This window comes from Chenopodium album, chromosome 25, assembly GCF_948465745.1.
Source record: "Chenopodium album chromosome 25, dcCheAlbu1.1, whole genome shotgun sequence".
NCBI lineage: Eukaryota > Viridiplantae > Streptophyta > Magnoliopsida > Caryophyllales > Amaranthaceae > Chenopodium > Chenopodium album.
The window spans coordinates 19,015,552-19,039,095 of NC_137858.1; the positions used below are offsets into that span (position 1 = coordinate 19,015,552).

Here is a 23,544-nt window from a genome sequence, read left to right on the forward strand (position 1 = left end):
AGCATCTTTGAGTAATTTACAGCAACCTGCATAGGATCAGACACAGGTCCTTAATGCAAACATTCGTTTCTACATAACCAAGATGCCCAAGCCATCATATACAAAATTGCTAAGCTTTTTATTGCCAATCCTATCAGTCACCCACATGAGACGCTCGGAAAAACTAGAGGTTGGAGCATCAACTAACAACCCCACATACTCACTCTGAGCCCATATTACAACAACATCATGGCACTCAAAAATAGCATGTAAAATAGTCTCTCTAGCAGACGCTATCAGCAGCAATATGGCGATGGTAAACCTCTTTTTTCACAGCAATACTACCCTTACAAGCCCTCAAGACAAAGTGTTGTAGTTTAAATAGTCTTTCCATACCCCAAACCAGCTTTCATAAACCTTCCTCCTTGTTTCCAAGGAGTGTATACCATGCTTGAGTTTAGTTTAGATGGTGAAGGACTCTTCCACTTTGTTACAGCTAAACTCTCATACAAACTCTCGTCTCCATATTATACAAATCAATCTAAGTGGGATTCGAACCCACATCTTTTGTGCATTTGCACAATGCTCTACCCATTGAGCTACTAGGCTAATGTATGTAAAAAATTTGTACCTAAACCTTAACTTACACTACACTAAACTTCTTCACCAACACAAATGGAACAATACTTATTCAAAATGTTGTAAAATATAATACAACCGTCGAACAATATAAGTCACTGGAAAGGATATAGCAGCCCCAAAGTTCCTACAAATTAAAGCTTAACAAGTCAAGAGTATTGTCAATAGTAGCACATCATTCTCTCCGATGCATGATAGACCAAGAAAAGGTTATAGCAAGCGAAAAAGGTACAACTACGTCAACTAGACTGCCTAAACCATAGTATGACTCATGATTACATTATTTAATATCCAAAAGATTTTGTAGCAAATGGTGTATAAGTAGACAATTTAAACAGGTTGTACAAACAAATGCCAAGAAAGAAAGATTGCCCTTCCTCTATTCAATCAAAAATTTGGTGGACAACTAACACATAGCTGTAGGCATCAAATATGCATAAAAAACATGTCAGCCAAGCTGTATGTGGAGGAGATATACATGTCCTCTATACTTAGACGCCAAGAAGAAAAGGCAAAACCTCTTCTCTTATGCTAGGAGCCTAGGATTAATAACCTGCATCAAGAATTCAAAAATATTGAGAAATACTACACTTGGAGATGACATTTCAACAAGTCCATTCAACTTTAAAAGGTTTTTATATTTGAAGTGCAATAATATTATACTCCAAAAGACACCATACTATCAACTAGTTTCTTTCAATCAGTACATGAAAATAAAAATCACTAACAATTAAGAAGACAACAAAAAGATATCACTAATTTAGAACATGCTGAAAAAAGAGTTTAGAACACACTATATAATAATTTACAACATGTTATTCATTATAAATTACTAAATAATAATTTAGAACATACTAAACAAATTTATAATTCAAAGAATTCATAAATCGAATAAAAATCGCAAAAACGAACAAAAATCGCACAGAAAATCGAACAAAAATCGCTTAAAAAATCAGGAAAAAAATTTGATGAAATTCGAACATGAATTGCAATTATCGAACAAAAAATATCAAAAAGAAATCGAATAGAAATTGCAAAAACGAACAAAATTGAACAAGAAATCGAACAAAAATCGCATAAAAAATTGATGAAATTCGAACAAAAATTTCACAGAAAATCGCAAAAAAAAAAAATGATGAAAGAAAGAATAGAAAGTAACACAATCAACAAATAAATTCAGTAAAAGAAAGAATTGAATCATAAGAATTGAATAACAAAACTTAATTTCTTGAAGTAAACCCTAATTTTTTGAAGGATTTTCAGCCAGAGAAAGAGTTGTATGATACGAGTACTATGATGTATCAAGTCTAGAGAGAGAAAGAAAGGGGAAAGAAAACGTGATTACGTGAATAAGGAGAAAGGGGAAAGTGCAGCGAAAATTACTAAAATGCCATTACTAGCCAATTCATTTTGAGCGGTTAGATGAAATCTAATCCTACGGTCCAGATTGGTTCTTACATATAATGGGTTCTTATATAGAGGAGGGTTCTTATATGAGCCTTCTTCTATATATATATATATATATATATATATATATATATATATATATATATATATATATATATATATATATATATATATATATATATATATATATATATACTCACATTATAAGTGGAAGTTATGTATGTTTCTTTTAAAAAAATAAATCATGGATTCTTTAATTTAGAGATAGGGTAGTTATTTTCCACACCAAAAAAAAAAAAAAAAAAAGGGGGGGGGGGAGATTGCACCAAATTGAAGTACTAGGATACAAATTCTTAAATAAACCTGGTCCACAATAATGTTATTGTGGACCAAATACCTCACGTGACAACTTACTCACCCAACTTTCTTACAAATTAATTGCTCCACATTATTTCTTTCTTTTATTTTCACAAAGAAGCTGACACTTTCTCTCTCTTCCCTTCTTCCATTTTCTCTCTCTTCAGCTTGAATCCTTCAATGGCGAAAACCAGAGGAGGTGCTACATTTCAACGAAAACGTGGCCTTCGTTCTTCGGCTACAAAAGTTGACGAACCACCACCTTCTGGTAATCTTTGTTTATCTTTTGATTTCTGCAATTTTGAGATGATTTATTGTTGTTGTTCTTCTTTTGAAACTATTTGCATGAATTTTTGTATGAATTTTTGTTTGAATTCTGTTTCGTAGTGAAGATCTAGGGTTTTGCGATGTTCGATTGTTATTTCGTTCAATTTTGATTGTTTTTTGTTTTCTCATTCAATTTTATTGATAATGTGTTGTTCTCGATGATGATTTGTGCACTTTTGAGCTGATTAATTGTTGTTTTTCTTTAATTGAAACTATTTGTATGAATTTTTGTTTGAATTTTGTTTCGTAGTGAAGATCTAGGGTTTTGCGATGTTCGATTCTTATTTCGTTCAATTTTGATTGTTTTTTGTTTTCTCATTCAATTTTATTGATAATGTGCTGTTCTCGACGATGATTTGTGCAATTTTGAGCTGATAATGGTTGTTTTTCTTTAATTGAAACTATTTGTATGATTTGTGCAATTTTGAGCTGATAATTGTTGTTTTTCTTCAATTTCGTATTTATGCTGCTAGTCATATTTGATCAGAGTCTAATGATCTTGTTATCTAGTTATGTCATTGTTTTTACTGTCAGAAAACCATAGAAACTGGTTCAAAACTATAGACTAATCTATCAAGGGGGAAATGAATAATCATGTAGGTAGACTAGCTGCTCTTAAGTTCATCAATCTGTTCAAGAGATTGTTTGTTATACATAGATCGCTAGAATTCAAAAGACTTGTAACTGGTTTGTCTGTTAGATATGTTCAAATGATGGGCATTGTATAAACTATTAAGTGAAATGACAAAGTTTCCAACCAATGAAATATTGCAAGGTGTTGGGATTTAGATGGCTCACTTCTTTTACAACCGAAGCTGACGGAATATAGTTCAGAGAGTTAGGCTATTCTTATAAAAAAATTGTTCTTATTAAACTTTTTTTTTTTTTTTTAAAAAAAAAAAAAAAGCCTAATGAAGGAATGGTAAGTAATAAATTTGGATATAATTGACAATCTAAAGAAGGATTCCTGATACCTAGCTCTTTAATAGGCCGCAGGATGCCAAGTTGGTTGTTGGAGCCGTTGTAGCAAATGTCAAAATCTTTGATTATATGAAAATGGTCTAATTTCGTGTATTATACACCTGGAATTTTGGCCTCTAGAAAATATTTTTGGACCCGATAAGATTATGCATCAAGGCGCTTTACGCGGTTCTCTAAGGGTCTAGGAAGACCTATTTGGTGCCCAAAACCATATCATTGATGCCATGACCACAATGGAATCATTTCCATCATAGTAGAACGAGCATCGGAGACTGGGCTATAGTTCCTGGGTTGAACTATACATGGTATCAGTAAACCTGATCAGGGGTAGGATTATAGGCATAAGAGGTATTGGGTGCCGAAATTTAGTGATGCTTTTGCTTGTTACACTAGTTTGAGTGTCTGTAACAGAGTAGTGCACTAGCATGAGGCTAGCCTCTGGCTTGAACATTGTAACACTATGTAGGCTTGTCATGTATTTTGGCACAAGGTTAATTGGATTCGTTTCAAATGCAATATATTATGTATAAATCAAAATGCATAAATCAATATATTATGAATAAAATTTTAAATACTATGTAGCCTAGTTGTCTTATCATATGAGTCATACTTTATATAATTATTTTGATTATTATTGCTTGACAATAATGGATGAGAATTGAGAAAGGTGGGATTGCCAGCGTCCTTGATATTTGCATAATCTGTTTTGTGGATTGGTTCACTAATTAATATGGGTAATCGTTTCTATTATCTGAGTTGATTGATTTGTTTAATATTAGTCACTGAACTGAAGTATAGTATGGACTTGTGACTATGATATCTTGCTGGTTTGTTATCTTGCTTTGTTTGGAGTTTTGATTTTTCTACTTTAGATTTGTAAAGGGTTAATTGAGTTAGCTGGGTTGATTATGTGTTAATTGAGAGTTGTGTACAGAAATTTGGTTTGGGGACAAGTTTTAGTTTGTTTTGAGTGTTGATTCCTATGATTCTCTAGTCTTAAATTTCTGGTCACTATTGTTTCAGAAAGGTTATTATAATTTACATTTTGATTTCTTTTCTATAATAATGTTGCCAAAGGATTGAAGAAGAAAACTAGAGCTAACAAGAAAAAGAGTGTTGCTGATGAAGATGTTTCTGAAGAGGTTCATGAGCATCAAGTTCCTGCAACTGGCTCTCCTTCATCTTGGCATAAGAGAACTCGTGAAGATGAACCTGAACTTGGCCCTGAAGCTGCTGCTCTTGTTCGTGTTAAGAAGCCAAGGACAAGAACGAAGAAATCAATAGTTGAAGCGGGTGAAGCTGGTGGTGATGTACCTACGTAAGTAACTTTATTTCCTTTGGAGTGCTCTCAAAAAGTTAGATTCTACAAGCATGTTGGTGTGACTATGCATTATTATATCTATTTTGCAGATTGCGGCCGTTTGAAACTAAATGTAGGATTTTGCATTTGGTTGACATGATGTCTAAATTTTCTCCTGCTCAAATAAATTCTGTAAATGAAATCGGTTTCAAAGGGTTGTTATCATTAAAGTTGAAAAGGAATCTTACTAGCATGTATAGGTGGCTAACTGATTCTTTTGACTATGGCAGCTGCATGTTTTCAATTGATAATGGTAAGGAGTTTGTGGTGACTGAGTATGATGTGTATGATGTGTTTTGCCTTCCTTTGAACCCCAAAAATGTTGAGGAGATACCTCGATCTGCTAATAAAAAAAAATCCAGACTTTGTTTTCAAACAGAAGTGGAGGTTGAATTTTGGGTTGACAGATGAAAATGATCAAATTCCACTTAATTTGTTAGAAGATAGGTACCTACTTTAGGTCAAGGTGGAGATGAGTTTAAGAAACTCTTTGTTATGCATGCGGTATCCACATTTTTAGCTCCTACTTCTAACAGAACCGCTGATCTTAGGATTGCCAAGGCACTTGATGATGTTGAACAAATTAAGAATTTGAATTGGTGTAAATATGTTCTTGAAATACTGTGTGAAGGCATTAAAAGTTACAAAAAAGGAGAAATTCAAAACTTTTGTGGTTGTATTTTGATGTTGGAGATTATTTACTTCCATAGGTTGAAATTTAGGAATGTTGAATTAAGTTCTTCTTTACCCTTAATTCAACATTGGAATGATGAGTTGATTAGGGACAGAATTAAGAAGGAAAAATTGTCTAAAAGTTTTGGGTGTGGGATTTTACTCTCTGATGTGTATCCTGTTAGTGGTAAACTGAAGTTTCAGGATGGTCATGTGGGTACTACAGGGGAAAGTATGGGGAATGTTGATAGTGTCGGGGGGGGGGGGGTGTTGATGTTCCTGGTACAATACAATTCATTCTCCCACCAGGTTCGATGTCTGATCAAGAAATCCATTCGGCTGCTATTGATGTAAGGAGTAGCTGAATTTTATTCTTTTTTAAAAAAAAAAAATTATTGGATATTATTTAAATTTTTATACATGATTTTTTTAATGTCTTTGCAGCCCGTTCATGAACAATTTTTGTTCATGAAAAGAGATATGAATGTGATTTCTTCTTTTTACAATGACAAGATAAAAACAAATTCTTGTTTCACGCCGCAATGAGACCAACAACTCTGCTGCTATTAATATGTCCCAGGATGATCAGTTTTTTTTAGATCCTTGAGTTCAATCTGTGATTGACGAGATCTCCGAACTTGCTATTTGGGTGACAAAAATGCCCGAGGTGTTGGATGACATTTCTACATTTGACCATAACAAAACAATTGAAGGGAGGGAGGCAATTAGAGGAACTTTTCCTGTGATTGGCTTTGAAAATATTCTTGCAAATGGAGGGTCTAGGTGTTCGCTTTCTGTTGATTGGAAATCTGATGAAAAGCTTATACTCATTTCACACTTTTTGAAGTCAAATAACAAAGAAATGAAGCTATTGGATCCAATAGTCCTAGAGATTGTTGACTATTGCATTATCAATGATTCTTGTTTGGCTCCTAAGTAAGTAATCTTTTGTTTGATTACATTGATTTTCTCTTATTTATTTATTTATTTATGAAACACCTTTTTAATTCTTATTTTATACTCTTTGACTCAGTGAACTGTTGGTATTTTTTCACGAAAAGCATTTGATCCAAAGATAAGACTTCTACACATTAGGAGAGCCTTCTGAAATCATGGGCAGTAGTATTTTGGATTGCTGGGCATTGCTTCTCAATGAAAATCAGAAATGTCTTAAGGATGGACCTCAGAAATTGTACTTTGGTTCTTCAATTAGTGTGAGTTGTTTAATTATTTTAATGTTTATACATATTTATACTTTTCACTTATTTTTTTATTTGTTTAAATATTATGAAGGTTACAATAGTAGAAGCTGCCGGCAGTGATGACAATTCACAAAGAGTGGACAATGTTTATCAAGAATTGGAGGAGTGGATGAAAATAGCTTGCAATAATTTTGATTTGTCAGAAGTGGAGCTGGTAATACTTTCTGTTTTTTGATGCTTTGAAAAATATGGTTCCCTTTTTTTTATGTTGTAGATACCTTTTTTAAAATGAGAGTGCCTATTGTAAAATATTATTACTAATTATGGTACCTTTGTTGCAGATATTTTTACCTTGTCTCTGTGGCAATCACTATTGCTTATTTGTGGTGAATTTGATTGAAGGAAAAATTCAGTTTATTGATAATCTGAATTATGATGAGGATGGTCGTATCTTCTTGAAAAAGTTGTCTAGTCTCTTGGTATTACTTTCTCACTCTTCCATATTCTCACTATTTTCTTGTCTAAAGGTTTTGAGTTTTAGGAATTAGGATTTGGACAAATTTTAAACTAGTTTGAAATTTTGCTTCAAATTTCAAAGTCATTGTTTGTGTTGGTAGCCTTGTTCAAATTAAATTCCTGTTTTCTAGATGACGTCTGATTATATGCTTTTTTGCTAGTGTGATATGATCAGTACCTTCTTTGATCAAAGGCTTACTCAATCTGGAGATATGGTTGACTATGCTTAGGAGTTTCCCACTTTAAATTAGAGATCTATCAAAGATAATTCAGATTCTGGTGTTTATACTATAATGAGTATGCTTTTATTCAATGGAGCTGATGAGTTTAAATGTGAAATTTTAAAAACAGTTACGATTCTATCCCTTTTAAATTATTTGTTTTATTTGTTTTATTAATATCACAATATCTTATATTGATTATTTACTTTTTTAGGCTTCACATAGGAAGATTCTCCGGATTCAAATTGATGCATCTTTGGTTTTTTCTGATATGAATGAAGCTAGATCAATTATAATTGATAAGGTGGCTGAATTCAAACCTGATAGGCAGCGTCTTTCAAAAGAGGTTGAAGAAAGAAGGAAGAAAGAGATTGAACAGAAGAAGAATAAGAAGAAGCCGACTGTAGACAAGAAGAAGAAAGGAAAGGCTTAGCTTAAGATGTCACTGATATTTTGACTTAGTTGTGATCATAATTTTCTGATGCTAATGAAAGTACTTTAAAGATTGTATAGCTAATTAGTATTCATTCAACTTTTGTGTAGGTTATTGAATGAAGAATTGGAAAAATATTCATTTTGTGTAAACAAGCTTTTGCCAACATTTTATGAAAATGGTATATTGTTTGTTTAATTCAATTTTTAAAGTTCTCTGTTATCATAGGTCACTATATGTTAAAATAAAGTCACTATATTATTTATAAGGTCTTTGTTTGGTTAAAAAAGGTCACTTCGTTTTCTATATTTCATAGTGTCAAAATTAAGGATTGTTTTAAATTAATGGTAATCATCGAAGGTCACTATATGTTAAAATAAAGTCACTATTTTATTAATAAAGTTACTATTCTGAACACAAAGGTAACTATGTCAAGATTATGGACTATTTTAATTAATGGTAAAAAACTGACAATACAAGAGTATTAAATAAAGATTACTATGTAAAAATAAAGATCACTATATTGTAAAAAAAGGTTACTATTCCAAAAAATATATATCTCAAAATTAAAGGGTACTATGTCAATCATAAAAGACACTATATCATAATAACCAGTAGTTAGTTATAAGATTTTGAGCATTCCATTTTCTTGATTTGTTATCTCTTGATCACAGGAAACATTGAAACAAGAAAGCTTTAACAACTAAAAGGAGCCTTCGTTTAACAACTAAAAGGAGCCTTCCGTGTAGTAGAGCAAACTACCAATTAACAACAAGTTTAGACAAGGAGGCTTTGGGTATAAGGTATTACAGTACTCATCTGCTTTATTCATTGTTTGTTTGAAAAGGATCAAGTACATTTAAGATCAAATTAAAGGTTACTATGTCAATCATGAAAGACACTATATCATAATAATAAGTATTTTAAAAATATAAAGGTTTTCCAAGAATGTAATTACAAATAAAAGGTAACCATGTAACAATACAGGTTACTATGATAAAATTTGGTGTTCTTAAGACTATCAGAGCATATACTTATTATTAATATTTGGTGTTTTGGCACCAAATTCTCTATGCTTCCTTCTCTTCCCCTTACCCTTTTTCATGTAGTCATAGCTTCCTGGAATCCTTTTATTTGATTGGCTTCCTTTAGTTTTCGCACAAGCTGGGTCCAGTACTCCTGTAGTGTTCTCAGTTGAATTCATAGCAGAAATAATCTCATCAATTGCACTTGAATCTTTTGTGAAGCTTTCTTCTAAGACTTTCCTTGCTTGTTCAAACTTGTGGCTCTTAAGGATTAGACTATAATACTTCCTAACCATGTGTAGCCGCCAGGGTGTGAAGTTGTTTAATGTCCCCTTCTTCCTTTCCTTTGCCTCCTTACTTTCCCAAACACTATCCTTAGCCATTTTAGTCCACCTGAAAGATATGTATTGCTCTAGGATTTTTTCAACAAAATGCACGTGTAAGATTCTAAGGTAATGGAAGCATAACCAACCTGACTCTTCAAAATTCTTGCATGGACATTGAATTGTTTGGTTAACTGGATCATAAGTTACTGCTTGAGTTGTGCCATCTCTGCCTTCAAGGTACACTTGGTAAACCATTTTGCCTCCATTTATGAATAGCATTTTAGTTTGAGATCCAATGGCTAGGTTGAATTCTTCTTCAAAGTCCCTGAATAATGTATGTGTATAAACCTCAGCAACATGTTTAAGTAAGGCAGACATTGGATAGCTTGAAGTAGGAATTGATTTTGTGCTATTGAACTCATAAAAACCCTCATTCCTTCTCCAAGTCTTCACTTCTGAAATATTTTGTAGAATTCTGTCAAACTTGTTTTCTTGTTTGCTTTGAATCCCACTGCAAAATTTGTGCTCTCACTTCTTTGTGATGACAAGATTCCTGCGAAGAAAAAGTCCTTACTTAGAGCTGTTGACCACTTATGCTTTAGTGAGTATAACCTTTTGAACCAACTGTTGTTTTTCAGCTTGTACTTTGTCATCATTGAATCCCAACATACTTCAAACTGAGCTTCAGTAATACAACCACTCAAGCATTTCATGAAAGCAGCTTTGAATGTGTCATCACTCTTCAAAACTCCAAATCTTGTTACAGCATTTTGAATCAAGTGCCATAGACATAGTCTATGTCTAGTATCTGGAAATACCTGCACATTTTTATATAGTTACTAGAGTTTTAAAAATGGTTACTACATTTAAAATAGAGGTAATAACTAAATATAATTTCAGTATAAACATATTTATATGTAGTGGTATTCAAAAAGTTCCTTCAAAAATAGAAATTACCTTTGGTATTGCTTTTGCCATGGCTGGATCTTGGTCTGTAAACAATGAGACAGGACATTTACCACCCATTGCCTTTTTGAAAGTCTCAAATAGCCACACAAATGAATCTGTGGTCTCATCACCAATAAAAGAACAAGCAAACATAGTGTTCTTCTAGTGGTTATTTATTCCTACAAAGGGTGCGCAAATGAGGTTGTAAGGATTCGTCCTATATGTGGTGTCAAATACAGTGACATCCCCATATATTTTGTAATCTTCAAGCATCATGGAATCCCTCCACAACAAGTTACAAACCCTTCCTTCTGTATCCAACCTTACTCTGAAAAAGAAGTTAGGGTCCTCAGAATAAGCTTCTTGTAATTTGTCACAAACTACTTGAGAATCTCCTCCTTCAATAGCCTTTATTTTCAGTTTATAACAATAATTCATGTGGTCTTTCACTGTATGACCAATATCATCTTCTCCTCCAGCTTCATTTGACATGTAATTAAAGGATTCCATAGGTCTTAGTCTAGATTCTTGCATGGCCTCAATCGCTTGCCCTTTAATTCCAGTCATTGCACGCTCTGAACGGTGGAAATGATTCCATTGTGGTCTAGTGAGTGGATGATTGTGCACCAACACATGCTGAACTATCTCAAATTGCCCCTCCTCATTCAATTTTGCTATTATCAAAGCATTACAGTTTGTCCTTGTTATTGGAACTCTCCTACTTTGTCTTGTTTTTTTTAACTGAAGAACTCTCTTCTGTCAAGAGTTCTTCTGGAATTTTTTCCTTCTTTTTACCAGAATTTCTTAGTCCAGCTGCAGAACATACAAAGAACTTTTTGGTGATGATATCTTTAGTTCCAACTTTGCTTGTTTGTTTTGCTTTTCTAACACTAAAACCAACAGCAGCAGCATGTTGACAATACAATTCATGTATTTCCGCAAGTGTTGCTCGAGTTTCTCCTACTAACCAACCACTAATCTCCTCGTTATTACTTGCACCTGGTATTTTAAAAAAATAGATCACTATACTATCACTAAAGGCAACTATGCTACTTAAAAGTGGCTTTGCATGTCAGAAAAGCTTTAACAAGTATCATATAATTACCATGTATTTGTTTTAAAAAATAGATGACTATACTATCATTAAAGGCAACTATATTACTTAAAAGTGAGTTTGCATGTCTATAGACCTGTAATTTTCAATCAACATAAATTACGCATAATCGCATAATTCACAGTTGCATAATCGCATTGCATAATCGCTTAATTCACATTATCAAATTAACAAAATACCTAAACGCCTAATTTAATTTTCCAAACAAACAATTGCATAATCGCAATTCAAATTATCAAATTCTAAAATTAATTGCATATAAATATATCGTATAATACCTTGAGATTGCATTAGAGGTTGATTTTCCTCATGAACTTCATTCTCATCCTCAGCTTCAATAATAGTTTGCTCTTCATCTTCAACAACTTCGTTCAGATCGAAATCGATGACATTAATATCAAAGTTTTCTATAGTGTCCTGTATACTTTGATTTAGATCCATTTCAATTGATTTTATAGAAGAATTCTCCATAAATTTTGAAGAAATTGATTGATTAGTCTGAAAATAAACCCTAGAATTGAGTAGAATTAGAAGGAGAGAGATGAAAATTGGAGCTCTGGGAAAGTTGTTAATGGCGTCAAAAAGAAGGCTCGGGAAAGAAGTTAGTAGGCTGTGGCAGAAGAGATATTAGTAAGCTTGGGAAACAAGTCAGAGGGCTGGGCTAGGTTTTGTGGCAATTGGCACGTGAGACCATCAGGTCCACAATAAAGTTATTGTGGACCAGGTCCACCCAAGAATTTTTGGTACTAGGATGCACTTGGTTCACATAATTAAGGTACAAGGTATGGGTTTAAAATGGTTTAAACCCATACCTTATGTTTGTTTTATGATTTTAAGAGTTTCAACCTCATATGTCAAACCCAACACTTCAAAATCTTTTTTTTTTTGTCAAAAAATATCTTTTAATGCTTAAAATATATATTTTTCAAATTTTATAGGAATCATTGAAATATCAATAATTAGGTTATTTTTGTATGAATATGAGAATGTTGATGATTTGGGCATAGCTCAGTTCATGTTTGGGTTCGAGTCTCAGATACTCGGGTAAACTCGGGTCTAGGTTTGGTTTCAAGTCGATATCTGGTTCGAGCCTCCATTTTTTCATGTGCAAAAAGGTCGGTAAGTTATCTGGACCTTGGGCTTTCTAATTGAATCATTTATGGAATGACCCAATTAGAGTAAATTGGACCCAAACATTTTGTATTTTGCCAAGTCAAGTTAATAGCTCAGTCAACGTGGCAAGCCCACTTGGCTTGTGGCCATTTCTCCTATTATGCAAAGGTATAAAAGCCATCAATGTAACACCCCGATTTACTAATTAATAATAAACAACCATTGAATAAATTGCGGAAGCATAAACTTAAATCGAAGGTATTACCGCCACACTAGGCAAGCTGTCAAGTGCTAAGGCTTACAAAATCCCAATAATACAACCCAATAAGCTAGGTGAGCTATTTACACAACTTTACAAACTCGTTATAGCATACTAAACGAAACACTTGCGCTCCTTTAGCTACAATCACTTGATAAACCTGCTTAGAAAATCTTGACTACTCATAATTAAGGACAAATTCCAAAATAGATCGTTACAGGGCCACCATAAGAAAAAGATATGGCCGCAAACACAAGTAGCACAACAAAACAACACACACGTCAGCAAAAAATCTGAGTAATCACCACATATCAGAATACAAAGAATAATTGAATAATCTATATTACAAGCTCAATTAAACAATGTAGTTCGAACCTACATTATACATTGTACTCTAAAAACAACCTTTATCAACTCAACCTCGAATAATAATACAAACCTTTACTCAACTCTCTATCCCATAAGTGTGCCATGCTCATTGTTTTATATCTAGCCTTGGACATGGGTAATTCAAATAAATAAACCAACAAGTATAAAAACTTGAATACTCTCAATAACCAGAAAACACCTTAAACTAGACCACATACGGGCCAATTCCCACTGTAGGGGACCATAAAAAAATAAATAATAAAGATTGTACCTCATTCTTAACTCATGATTATCATACTTTTACCAACATGCCAAGGACTACAGTATATACCGTTGAGCCTCAAACCAACAACAAAATAATAATTCTCAACCTTTTGATATCATACATCGATCAAATAATCTTTCACATGATAATAAACAATATTTCAATAATGGCACTTATTCCCAAATTATATAAAAGATCAAAATTTCTCAACTCTTATACAATAATACTAGTACCCAAATCTTATTAATCTCAACTCAAGATAATACTAGTAACCCTAAAACCTCGAGAACAATACTCCCTACATCAACAATATTAGAACCCTATAATAAAAACACAATCAATCAATATGACAATTAAATCAGATAATAAAACACACTAATCACACATATATAAATCGATCATACAAATAACAAAACATAAAACTTACACACAATAGTACGATGTACAATCATACAACAAAACAACATATTGTTTTGGATGTTTTTAGTCCCTCGGGAGAGTTACAACTCGAAGATTGTTCCGGCGCGATCTGTACCTGCAAAACAACGGAAACTCCGGTTGGTTGGAGTTTCGCCTCCGACGATCAAGTTAGAACGTGTTGGAGTGAGTAAAAAAGTGCGGAAAAAGATAAAGATGAGATCTTTACAGATCCCTAGATTAGGTGTTTCCTCTGATGAGAGAAAAGGTAGGTGTGAGGTAATAAATGATTGAATAATATGTCCCCATAATGGGGGAATCTCTCCCTACTTATAGGGTCATGGGAAATTGTGCCCTTATCTAGGTCAAGTGAACTAGAGTTGGTGGGCTATGACGATCTCATGGGAATTTGGGCCTGAAAGCCGCCATTCCATCTCCTGACAATGAGGTCCACGTGTCATCGTGTTATTGGTTAGATATGGACCAATGTTGGGTGGACAAGTGTCCAATTCTCATGGCACCACGTGGCAGGGTAATTTTACCCAAAACATTTGCCCCTGTCATAGAGGTGACGTGGCGTGCCACGTGGCATCTGTGACACATGTCACATTATCATTTGGCGAAGCGGATTTTTACTGTTCACCCTCTGGGGGATTACTGAGGTGCCCCAGAATTACCCCTGTATAAAAGCGAAGTTTTACCCTCATTTTACGCACTTTGCGAAAAATTTGAGAGAACTTATAGAGAGAATTTTCACTAAAAAACGTGTACTCTGTCGTTTGCTACCATCCGTTTGCATCAACCAGCTCATCTCAAGTCAACCATACCTTTCACAAGGTAACTGCCTGACTCTCTTCTATTTATAGTTTTAAATTTCCGCATGTGTTTGTTTTTTCCTTGCTTTCATAAAATGGTTTCACAAATACATATGGCACGGCCTAGGCCAGCTGTCAGCCGGTCACCTGGGACGGTTGAATCTAGGACTAGGGGTGCCGTTTGCCCCAATCTTCATCCGTCCCCCAATCCGACCGTCTCTATGTCTGTGTAGGACACCATGGCTAGAACAAAAGAACAGCTAGATCTGAAGAGGGGGAGGGCTCAATTAGGGTGCCCTAGAGCGAAGTATATTATCACAAGCTGGGTACCCCAAGCACTCCGGATGAATTAATCTTCGGCATGCCGGTTGGTCGGGTCGAGAAGGAGTATGAATCTGACCAAGGGTCCTCCTACTCTACCTCTAACTCAAGCGGCTCTGAAATTGAACAGGATCCGTCTGAGGAATCTGATGAGGAGTCTGCTTCTCTTGAAAGGGGTCAAGGTAAGGCGTCCTTCTCTCTCCAAAACGATTACACCCCTTACTTCATACACATTTCTCTTTCCACCCAAAAAATAATGCAAAAGGGGTTGAGTGACTTTAGGGACAAATATGTGATGGGGGCCGGATATGAGGTCAAAGTTCCAACTTTGACAGATGCTGTTGTCTGGCCCCTTAATCAAAGCTATAAGAACAACGCCTTTGGCTGCTATGCTGCAGCAATACAGGCGGGCCTGCGATTTTTTTTGGATCCAGCCGTGGAGGCGATCCTGAATGGGTACCGATTGGGTGTGTGGCAACTCACTCCAAATTCATGGGTGAACATTCTGGGGTATGTGGCCGCCTACAGAATGCAAAATGTTGAACTAGGCTTTGAGGCGTTTGCCTCTATGAATTATCTGAGCAAAGCTCCATAGTCAGCTGGCCCCGGCTGGTACACCCGTACAAGCAATAAGGGGTACATGATGACCCTTGGAAAGGAGGCCAAGTGGAAGGATTGGAGGAATAAGTTTTACATCATCTCTTCTCCCGATACCAGCCAAAACACCAAGTTCAACTCTTGGAACCAGAACCCCTATCTCCTAGGCCAAAAGGCCCTTCTACCGCCTGTTCCAAAGAAGGTTGGGACCAGATTCTTGACCCTGGTCTATTTAAGGTGGAGATACAAACGGTAGAGGGGGGTTCAGAGAAGGAAATTAAATTCAGCAGTTATATCCCACAATATGAATGGCTCAAGGACCCAACCTATCTGGCCGCTTGTGGCCTCAGTTTAGAAAAAGGAAGAGGTGGGTGGACGGATGAGGGATATTTCATGCATGTCTTTACTTATGAAAAAATTTTGATTGTTGCTTTCTAACCACCCATTCAGCCTTTTTGCAGAAGAAGCCTTGTCTCAGCTTACCTTAAACAAAAAGCTAAGCGACACCGCCTCCACCTACCGCCAGATGATGAACAAGAAGAGTCAGATCTTCAAAAAGGAGCAGGTTGAGCATGTAAGTCTTTTTCATCCGGCCATTTTTATTGAAATAAGCACAATTTTTACTAACTTGTGAACTTTTGTACAAGAGGGCTCAATAAAGCCTTCGGTCATTCATGAGGTGAATCTGAAGCCCCCCAAGCGGCGCTCCCGGAAGACTGTGGCTCACAAGCCCTCCGCCGGCAACTCCGAGTCTCACCCCTCCACTGGCGGTAAATCACCGGCTGCTCTCTCTGCTCTAAAGTAGGTGTCTGAATCCAAAGCTTCCAAGGATACGCCGTCTGTTCCAGCAGGCTCTCCTGACAAGCGCCGCGGCAAACAGGTTTAAGACCTAGTTGTCATCTCAGGTACTTGAATTTTCGTTTTTTTAGCTACTAGTTGTAGCACCGCGTGCTACGCACGCAGGAAACAACTTGGTTAGTATATATCTAAGTATTGTTAAATAAATTTTTTATCAATTGATGTTTGGTAGGTTTAAGTACTATACAAATATTTACAAAATACAAAAAAGTTGGGAGAAAAAGAGTGTAGACGTACAAACTGAATATATTATTTTATTTTACAATACAATTATTGTATTACATAAGTACAACTTGTTACAGAATAAATATTTAAATTTCGTAAAATCCATAATATATATATATACACATACACACTAATCTAAATACATATATGTTATAAAAGTCCTTACATAAATATATTATACATAATATAAACTCTATATGTATGTATGTATGCATGTATGTATGTACACACACACATTTGTTATCAAAGATAAATACATGTATAAATATAATTTAAAGCTTAAGTTTAGTAAAATTTGTTGACATTTGTTGTAAAAAATGTTTATGATTGTGTTCTTCTAATTTCAATTGATAGTAGTTATAGTCACCAACATCTATATTGTAAGTTTGTTGAAGAAATTTGAGTGCTTGTCTATCAGCGTTTTGTTGTGATGGACCAATTCGAGTAGCTGGTGTCCCAATAAATCGTACAGGACATGGGACATTAGGAAATCTAAGTGAATTTGCGGTAGTTATTGTTTTAAGAGAAATTCTAAGTTTCTATTTCTATTTATAGGCATACTTTAAAAACTTTGTAGTGATCTTTTATCACGTATTGAAGATCAAACATGCGTGTCAAAACTAAAAATGTTTTATAGTACACATGTGAGACATGTATTTTGTTTTTATGCATATTGCACAAGTGTCTATAATGTAAATTGTACAATTTACACGTGTGTGTGTGTGTGTGTTTATGTGGTATCCGTGTGTCATTTCTAATTTATTATTTTAATTCTATGTGCTTAGAATATGTTATATTAATTCTATGTATTTGGTATTCCAATAAATTGTACAGGATTTATTATACTGTAGAGTAAAACATTAAAATATGGTAAATACGTAAAACAAATGGTTATTTAGTGTGAATCTACATATAGAAGTACATATGTATTCAAACAAACATTATTTATTATATATTTAAAAGTTGAAATTGTCTAAGGAAACAAAGTTTGTACTGAAAGCGTGAAATTATACACATATATATGTTCATAAACACGTCTGGAAATTATTCTACATCTAAGCTTCAATTATGCGCTTAGATTTCCAGCGGAGTTGCTGAAATCCTTCCCCCAAGATGTGCGTCGTCATCTCTATGGTAAGCTTCCTGTCCTTTAAAGCTATAATGCAATTGTCTACAAGAGATCTTTGTTCCTATAATTGTATATAAGATGATTAATGATTCTTGTAAGTTTGTTTGTAGTTTTGAATGTAATATTAGTTAAAGCATACATACTTGTAGTGTGAGCGTAGCCATATGATTAGCATCATCATTTATCAGTTGTTCAGCAAGATGACCAAAAAGTGTGATTGGTATATCACCACTGTCGTCAGCAAAAGTAATATGCAGCACAGTTCTACAACGTGTATTATTACGCATGATTAGATACTTAATAGGATAAAGAAAAGCAGTGATTGATGCTATTTTATTAGTAGTGGTATATCAATTACCGTGCTTCGGATGTTCCCACGTGCGGAGAGCTAAAAGTATGACAATTGAACACTAACCCTCTTTCAATTTCACATCGTTTGCTGTAGACAATACATGTATTGTATACAATACTATTTTTGTTTGTAATGTCAGTGACTCGTCTGATGATCCGTACTGTTTTTCCAGACTTATACCAAAACAAATGTAGATGTAATTATACAAAACATTACGTTGTTCAGTTTAATTTGTGTAATGAAACATACTATGCAATTTACTCTCCCATCAATGTGGGATAGTATGATTTTTCCATTTTATTTTAAAGCTAAAATAAAATAAATAATCAAGCTAGTAACAAATCAACAAGTGGCAAGCTCATGTGAGTGGTTAGGTGAGGACCACTTGGAGGGGGGGACCAAACTTGCTCCCCACTCCCTCTCCCTTAGCCGTCCACCTCACACCACACACACTCAAGGACCACAAGCCACATGGCACCCACCCTTGGGCACCAAGGCAGCTAAGGTGGGCTACCATTTGCTGCTGTCCGTGGCAGCCACGAGCACCGCAAGCCCAGTAGGCCCGACACTCGCATGCGGGCTGCTAGGCGCTGCTGCCCAGCACGCCCAGCATGCTCGTGCGGGTTGCTGTGGCTTTGTGCCTTGGCCTCGCTGCTAGCAAGCAATGGCTCTCGCCATGCATGCTGCTGCTAGCTGTGGCTAGCTGGCACGCCTAGCGTGCTAGCTACTGCAGCTTGTTGCGGCATGGCTTGCTAGCCAATGCGCGCACAAGGCTGTGCCTAGCATGCTAGCACGCACTAGGCAGCTTCTAGCTTTGCGATGCTAGCATGGGTGCGCTAGCACGCACCAGCTAGCCTAGGCTCGGCTTGGTGCGCATGCTAGCCACCATGCTAGGCCATACGCCCTTAGCACTCGGTTTTCTAGGGCATTCCGATGCTAGGGGTATTTTGGTCTTTTGTTCATTTATTACTATTTTTCGACTCGACTTCCGACGCTCGGTTTCGACGATCTAAGCTCGAATTACCGACGTCTAAATATTTAACACTCAGGCGACAAATTAATTTCTTCCGAATTAATTTGTCGAGTTGGTTCGCATATATTTGCTTGGGTGTGACCCGAAGGGTTCAGTCAAGATTAAGCTGTAATATTAATTATATTAATATTACTGATCGGAAGTGGCCTCCACCCAGGCATTCCGATCACTTGACCTTACTGAATATATTAGCTTTCTAATATTTCTGAACCCGCTATCAGAATAATACACTTGTTCGAAGGACACCATTCCTTTCAATCTCCCGCATTTAGTGTATAGCCCTTATCCTATGTCTCTTCATGTCTCTTCATGAACTACAGAGTAAGATTACTAGTCATCTTTGTTATGTCCAGAAGTGTTTCTCGAAATCCGAGTTTGACTGTCAATAAGCAGATGATTTCTAAAATCCATCTGAGCACGGCCATCCATTTTTCACAGTCTCGCTCTTCGAGAGGCCTTGTAAACAACAAGACATGTTCCCTATTGTTAGTAGGGGACATTTCCAGTCTTGTAATGTAGCTTCTCTTACTAAGAGGACTCACCCGCCTGATATCTGTTTTTATAATCCCCAATTACGGCAGACGTTTGGCGGATACCAAAGCGAACCAGTACTCAAACAAGAGATCTCCCACTACTCATGGTCAAAGGATAAGAGTTCCGATAGTAATAATGAGAAAATACTTGTGATGATTTTTAAATCTCTTAAAGTATCCTCATAGGTCTATTCAGTATGGTTCTAAACCAATACATGTGCAAATGATTTGTACCCTCATAGCACAAGAAACGGTGCTACAAATCATACTACACACTATCTCTGATGGTCATCATTCGTCCATAAAATATGACCTAAAATAGGGATAATTTTCGATTAAAATATTCAATATTCACTTAATAAGTGTTTCTTTATCCAAGCCATTGACTTGATACCCCATTTTGAATATTTATTAAAATCGAATGGACTCATTATTTAATTCTAAACCACATTTAAATAGAGACGGAGTGATTTAAATTGCATGAAAATTTTAATTACTCCGAAAACTGAATGGTTCATCATGGTGCTTTACATCAACATTGTTCAAAATTTGATTAAAACACTATAAAATGGAATTCAAAGCTAGTTCGCAACATGCTTGATTCCCATTGCCTCAATGTGTTTGTTGTGCTTCACTTGAGACAGAGGTTTAGTTAGTGGATAGGCTACATTGTCATCTGTTCCAACTTTGCAAATTCTGATTTCACCTCCTGAGTTCCATTCCCGAATCATATGAAATCGCCTCTGGACATGTTTGGCCTTCTGATGTTCTCGTGGCTCTCTAGCCTGAGCAATAACTCCATTGTTGTCACAATAGAGGTCTATTGGACCCTTAATCGAGGGTACAACACCAAGTTCATCAATGAACTTTCGAATCCAAACTGCCTCCTTGGCTGCCTCAGATGCTGCCAAGTACTCGGCTTCAGTTGTAGAATCAGCGGTTGTGCTTTGCTTTGCACTCTTCTAACTAAACGCTCCTCCATTGAGACAGAATATGTATCCTGATTGTGACTTGAAGTCGTCTCTATTTTGGGGTTTTTTGTACGTACCCGAATGGAGGGTGTGTACGTCCCTCGGGAGACAGATCCGCAATGCAACACTCGAACGGCCCGGATACCTGCAAAACAACGGACCCCGGGGGGCCGGAGGTCCGCCTCCGACGATCAAGTCAGAGATCGAAATAATGTATTTTAGAGAGAGAAAGTAGAGAGAAGGGAGAGTATTTGTGGGGGGCATTGCCCTTGGAGAGAGAATTGGATTCCCTGAAACTGATGTAAAGATCAGTATTTATAGAGCATTGGGATATGTGCCACTTAGGTTATTTAACCTAAGTAGATTGGCTTTCCCATCATTTTACGGTTTCTAGGGTTGTGGGCTTTGAGCCCATTTTCACCCTTCTATCATTGAGTGACACGTGTCATGCTCTAATTGGCTCATTGAGCGCCGAGCTTGCGGACAGGTGTCGAGGTGGCACTGGTCCACATATAGGGGGTATTTTTACCCCAAACATTAGCCCCTCGAAAGGGGTAATTTCTCTTTTAAGAGGAGTTACTCCTTTCGAAATCAAGGCTTTATTATCCGCTTGTTCAAAAGCTCTATGGGCGGCATATGTCTAGTTCAACAAAAGAGAGATTTGATTAACTTAGAAAATTTGATACCTTAAAGGGTATGATATTTTCTAAGTTAATCAATCATAATAATGATTGCCGCCTGAACTAGACAGATGACGACTTTTGGGTGACTTAGAAAATTTTTGAGACGTTTGACATCCCATAAGACAGGAGGCAAATGGCCGCTTAGGGGCAGGAGGCAAATGGCCGCCTGACTCTTCACAGGGCAGGAGGCGATTGCCGCCTGGGGGCAGGAGGCAAATGGCCGCCTGACTTTTCATAGGGCAGGAGGCAAATGACCGCCTGACTTTTCATAGGGCAGGAGGCAAATGGCCGCCTGACTATTCACAGGGCAGGAGGCGATTGCCGCCTGGGGGCAGGAGGCAAATGGCCGCCTGACTTTTCACAGGGCAGGAGGCAAATGGCCGCCTGACTTTTCATAGGGCAGGAGGCAAATGGTCGCCTGACCTTTCATAAGGTAGGAGGCGAATGCCGCCTGGGGCAGGAGGCAAATGGCCGCCTGACTTTTCATAGGGCAGGAGGAAAATGGCCGCCTGACCTTTCATAAGGAAGGAGGCGAATGCCGCCTGGGGGCAGGAGGCAAATGGCCGCCTGACTTTTCATAGGGCAGGAGGCAAATGGCCGCCTGAACTTTCATAAGGTAGGAGGCGAATGCCGCCTGGAGGTAGGAGGCAAATGGCCGCCTGACTTTTCATAGGGCAGGAGGCAAATGGCCGCCTGACCTTTCATAAGGTAGGAAGCGAATGCCGCCTGGGGGCAGGAGGCAAATGGCCGCCTGTAGGGAATATTTCAAGCATTATGATAACCCCCAAACTTGAACCCCACTGTGATCATACACTAAAGTATGGTGGCGTTCCAAAGGGAAAGACAAAGAGCAAAAAGAGTCGCCAACAAGTTTTAAGGAACTTGTACCCAAAAGACAATCCAAAAGGACCATCAACTACTCCATAAGGTCTTGAACCAAACAGGGTCCGGGGATGAGGGTACGAATCCAATCTACAAAAGAAAGGACCCGCCCTATAAAATAGGCCTCTACTTTGTTCTGCTCGTATTCATGCGCGCTTTTTGAATAACATACAAACATTATATTAAACCTACCCTGTTTATCTATGTTGGTTGAATATTAATGCACAAATAATACTATTATTGGTGATCACTTGAATTAAAATCACATTAGCCTAAACCAAATTATTAATTATCTTATTAAGCGTGATTTCAAGTACAAATTCCCTTTAAACCTGCATAAAAGGCGTGATCAAGCAATAACAATACAATATAATATCAAGCAACATAATAAAGAATAATAAATAATGATGGTAATAGCATGGTAAGGCATAATAAAGCTTGATAATGATAGCAAGATCCTAGGCATGATACTAACAAGATTAATAACGAATCCTAGCATGTCACTAAACAATAAAGATCAAAGCTTTAACCCTAACATGGTACTAACATTGATATTAGAAAGGATAAAGGCACCCTAAACATGATACTAGAAAGCATTAAATAACATCCTAACATGATACTAGGAATTAAACATTAATAATCATGCAATCTACATTGAAAGAGAGTAATAAGATTACATACTTTGAAGCCTCGTACCTCTTTCTAATAACAAAATACACAAGTTAGTAAACTTCAATGAAAATAATAAAGAACAATTAAAGAATTAAATTGAAATCAAATTAAATAAAGTTTTGACTAGTTTTGGACCAAACCCTCAGAAATTATTAACCTTTCACGTCTAGGGCGAAGGCAACTTCGAACTTGGTTAAGAGATTCAAGATCTTGTGAATGCGGAATATTATGTTTAAAAAACTAGTTTAGAAAAAGAGGGAGAAAGAATAAGAATTAAGAAAGAGTGAATGAGAATTGATGAAAGTTGATGAGAATTGATCATAGTTGATGAATAAAAACAGAGGTTCGGGCCCTATTTATAAGGAAAAAGTCCGCAAAATCATAGAATTTGATAAGGAATAAAACTCCACGCTGTCGCTAATCAAACCGACCTTGTCGCCAAAGATTTATCTTGTCGCCAGGCGACAGAGTCTGTCGCGAGGCGACAAGCCTGTCGTTTGGCGACAGAAACAGTTTTTGCAGATTTTGTTTTTATCATATCTT

The 23,544-nt window shown here is 36.3% G+C and overlaps 3 protein-coding genes across 3 annotated transcripts; 2 read left to right on the top strand and 1 right to left on the bottom strand.

The window, feature by feature from the left end:
* The first annotated feature begins 2,511 nt into the window (after positions 1–2,511).
* LOC145615091 (uncharacterized) lies at positions 2,512–5,104 on the top strand. Its single transcript, XM_081670166.1, has 2 exons — positions 2,512–2,650; positions 4,768–5,104. Exons 1-2 carry the CDS (start codon positions 2,563–2,565, stop codon positions 5,010–5,012), a joined length of 333 nt encoding a protein of 110 aa, XP_081526292.1. The 5' UTR covers positions 2,512–2,562; the 3' UTR covers positions 5,013–5,104.
* A 32-nt stretch (positions 5,105–5,136) lies between these two features.
* LOC145615092 (uncharacterized) lies at positions 5,137–8,256 on the top strand. The gene is made up of 6 exons (XM_081670167.1): positions 5,137–6,072; positions 6,167–6,658; positions 6,756–6,936; positions 7,016–7,138; positions 7,266–7,403; positions 7,876–8,256. Exons 3-6 carry the CDS (start codon positions 6,835–6,837, stop codon positions 8,092–8,094), a joined length of 582 nt encoding a protein of 193 aa, XP_081526293.1. The 5' UTR covers positions 5,137–6,072; positions 6,167–6,658; positions 6,756–6,834; the 3' UTR covers positions 8,095–8,256.
* Positions 8,257–9,115: 859 nt separating this feature from the next.
* On the bottom strand, positions 9,116–10,960 carry LOC145613842 (protein FAR1-RELATED SEQUENCE 5-like). Its single transcript, XM_081668886.1, has 4 exons — positions 10,631–10,960; positions 10,403–10,474; positions 10,058–10,263; positions 9,116–9,956 (listed from the first exon to the last, which is right to left on the bottom strand). Exons 1-4 carry the CDS (start codon positions 10,958–10,960, stop codon positions 9,116–9,118), a joined length of 1,449 nt encoding a protein of 482 aa, XP_081525012.1.
* Between the last annotated feature and the right edge of the window lie 12,584 nt (positions 10,961–23,544).

What these genes read in the sequence shown, in the direction of transcription:
- LOC145613842 (XM_081668886.1), bottom strand. Translation starts at nt 10,960, where the DNA reads ATGACTGGAATTAAAGGGCAAGCGATTGAGGCCATGCAAGAATCTAGA. An exon ending in AAATATATGGGGATGTCACT is followed by an intron (nt 10,475 to 10,630) that starts GTATTTGACACC and finishes ACTTTCAAAAAG; the next exon opens with GCAATGGGTGGTAAATGTCC. An exon ending in TGGCAAAAGCAATACCAAAG is followed by an intron (nt 10,264 to 10,402) that starts GTAATTTCTATT and finishes AAAAATGTGCAG; the next exon opens with GTATTTCCAGATACTAGACA.
- LOC145615091 (XM_081670166.1), top strand. Translation starts at nt 2,563, where the DNA reads ATGGCGAAAACCAGAGGAGGTGCTACATTTCAACGAAAACGTGGCCTT. An exon ending in TGACGAACCACCACCTTCTG is followed by an intron (nt 2,651 to 4,767) that starts GTAATCTTTGTT and finishes ATGTTGCCAAAG; the next exon opens with GATTGAAGAAGAAAACTAGA.
- LOC145615092 (XM_081670167.1), top strand. Translation starts at nt 6,835, where the DNA reads ATGGGCAGTAGTATTTTGGATTGCTGGGCATTGCTTCTCAATGAAAAT. An exon ending in ACTTTGGTTCTTCAATTAGT is followed by an intron (nt 6,937 to 7,015) that starts GTGAGTTGTTTA and finishes AATATTATGAAG; the next exon opens with GTTACAATAGTAGAAGCTGC. An exon ending in AAAAGTTGTCTAGTCTCTTG is followed by an intron (nt 7,404 to 7,875) that starts GTATTACTTTCT and finishes TTACTTTTTTAG; the next exon opens with GCTTCACATAGGAAGATTCT.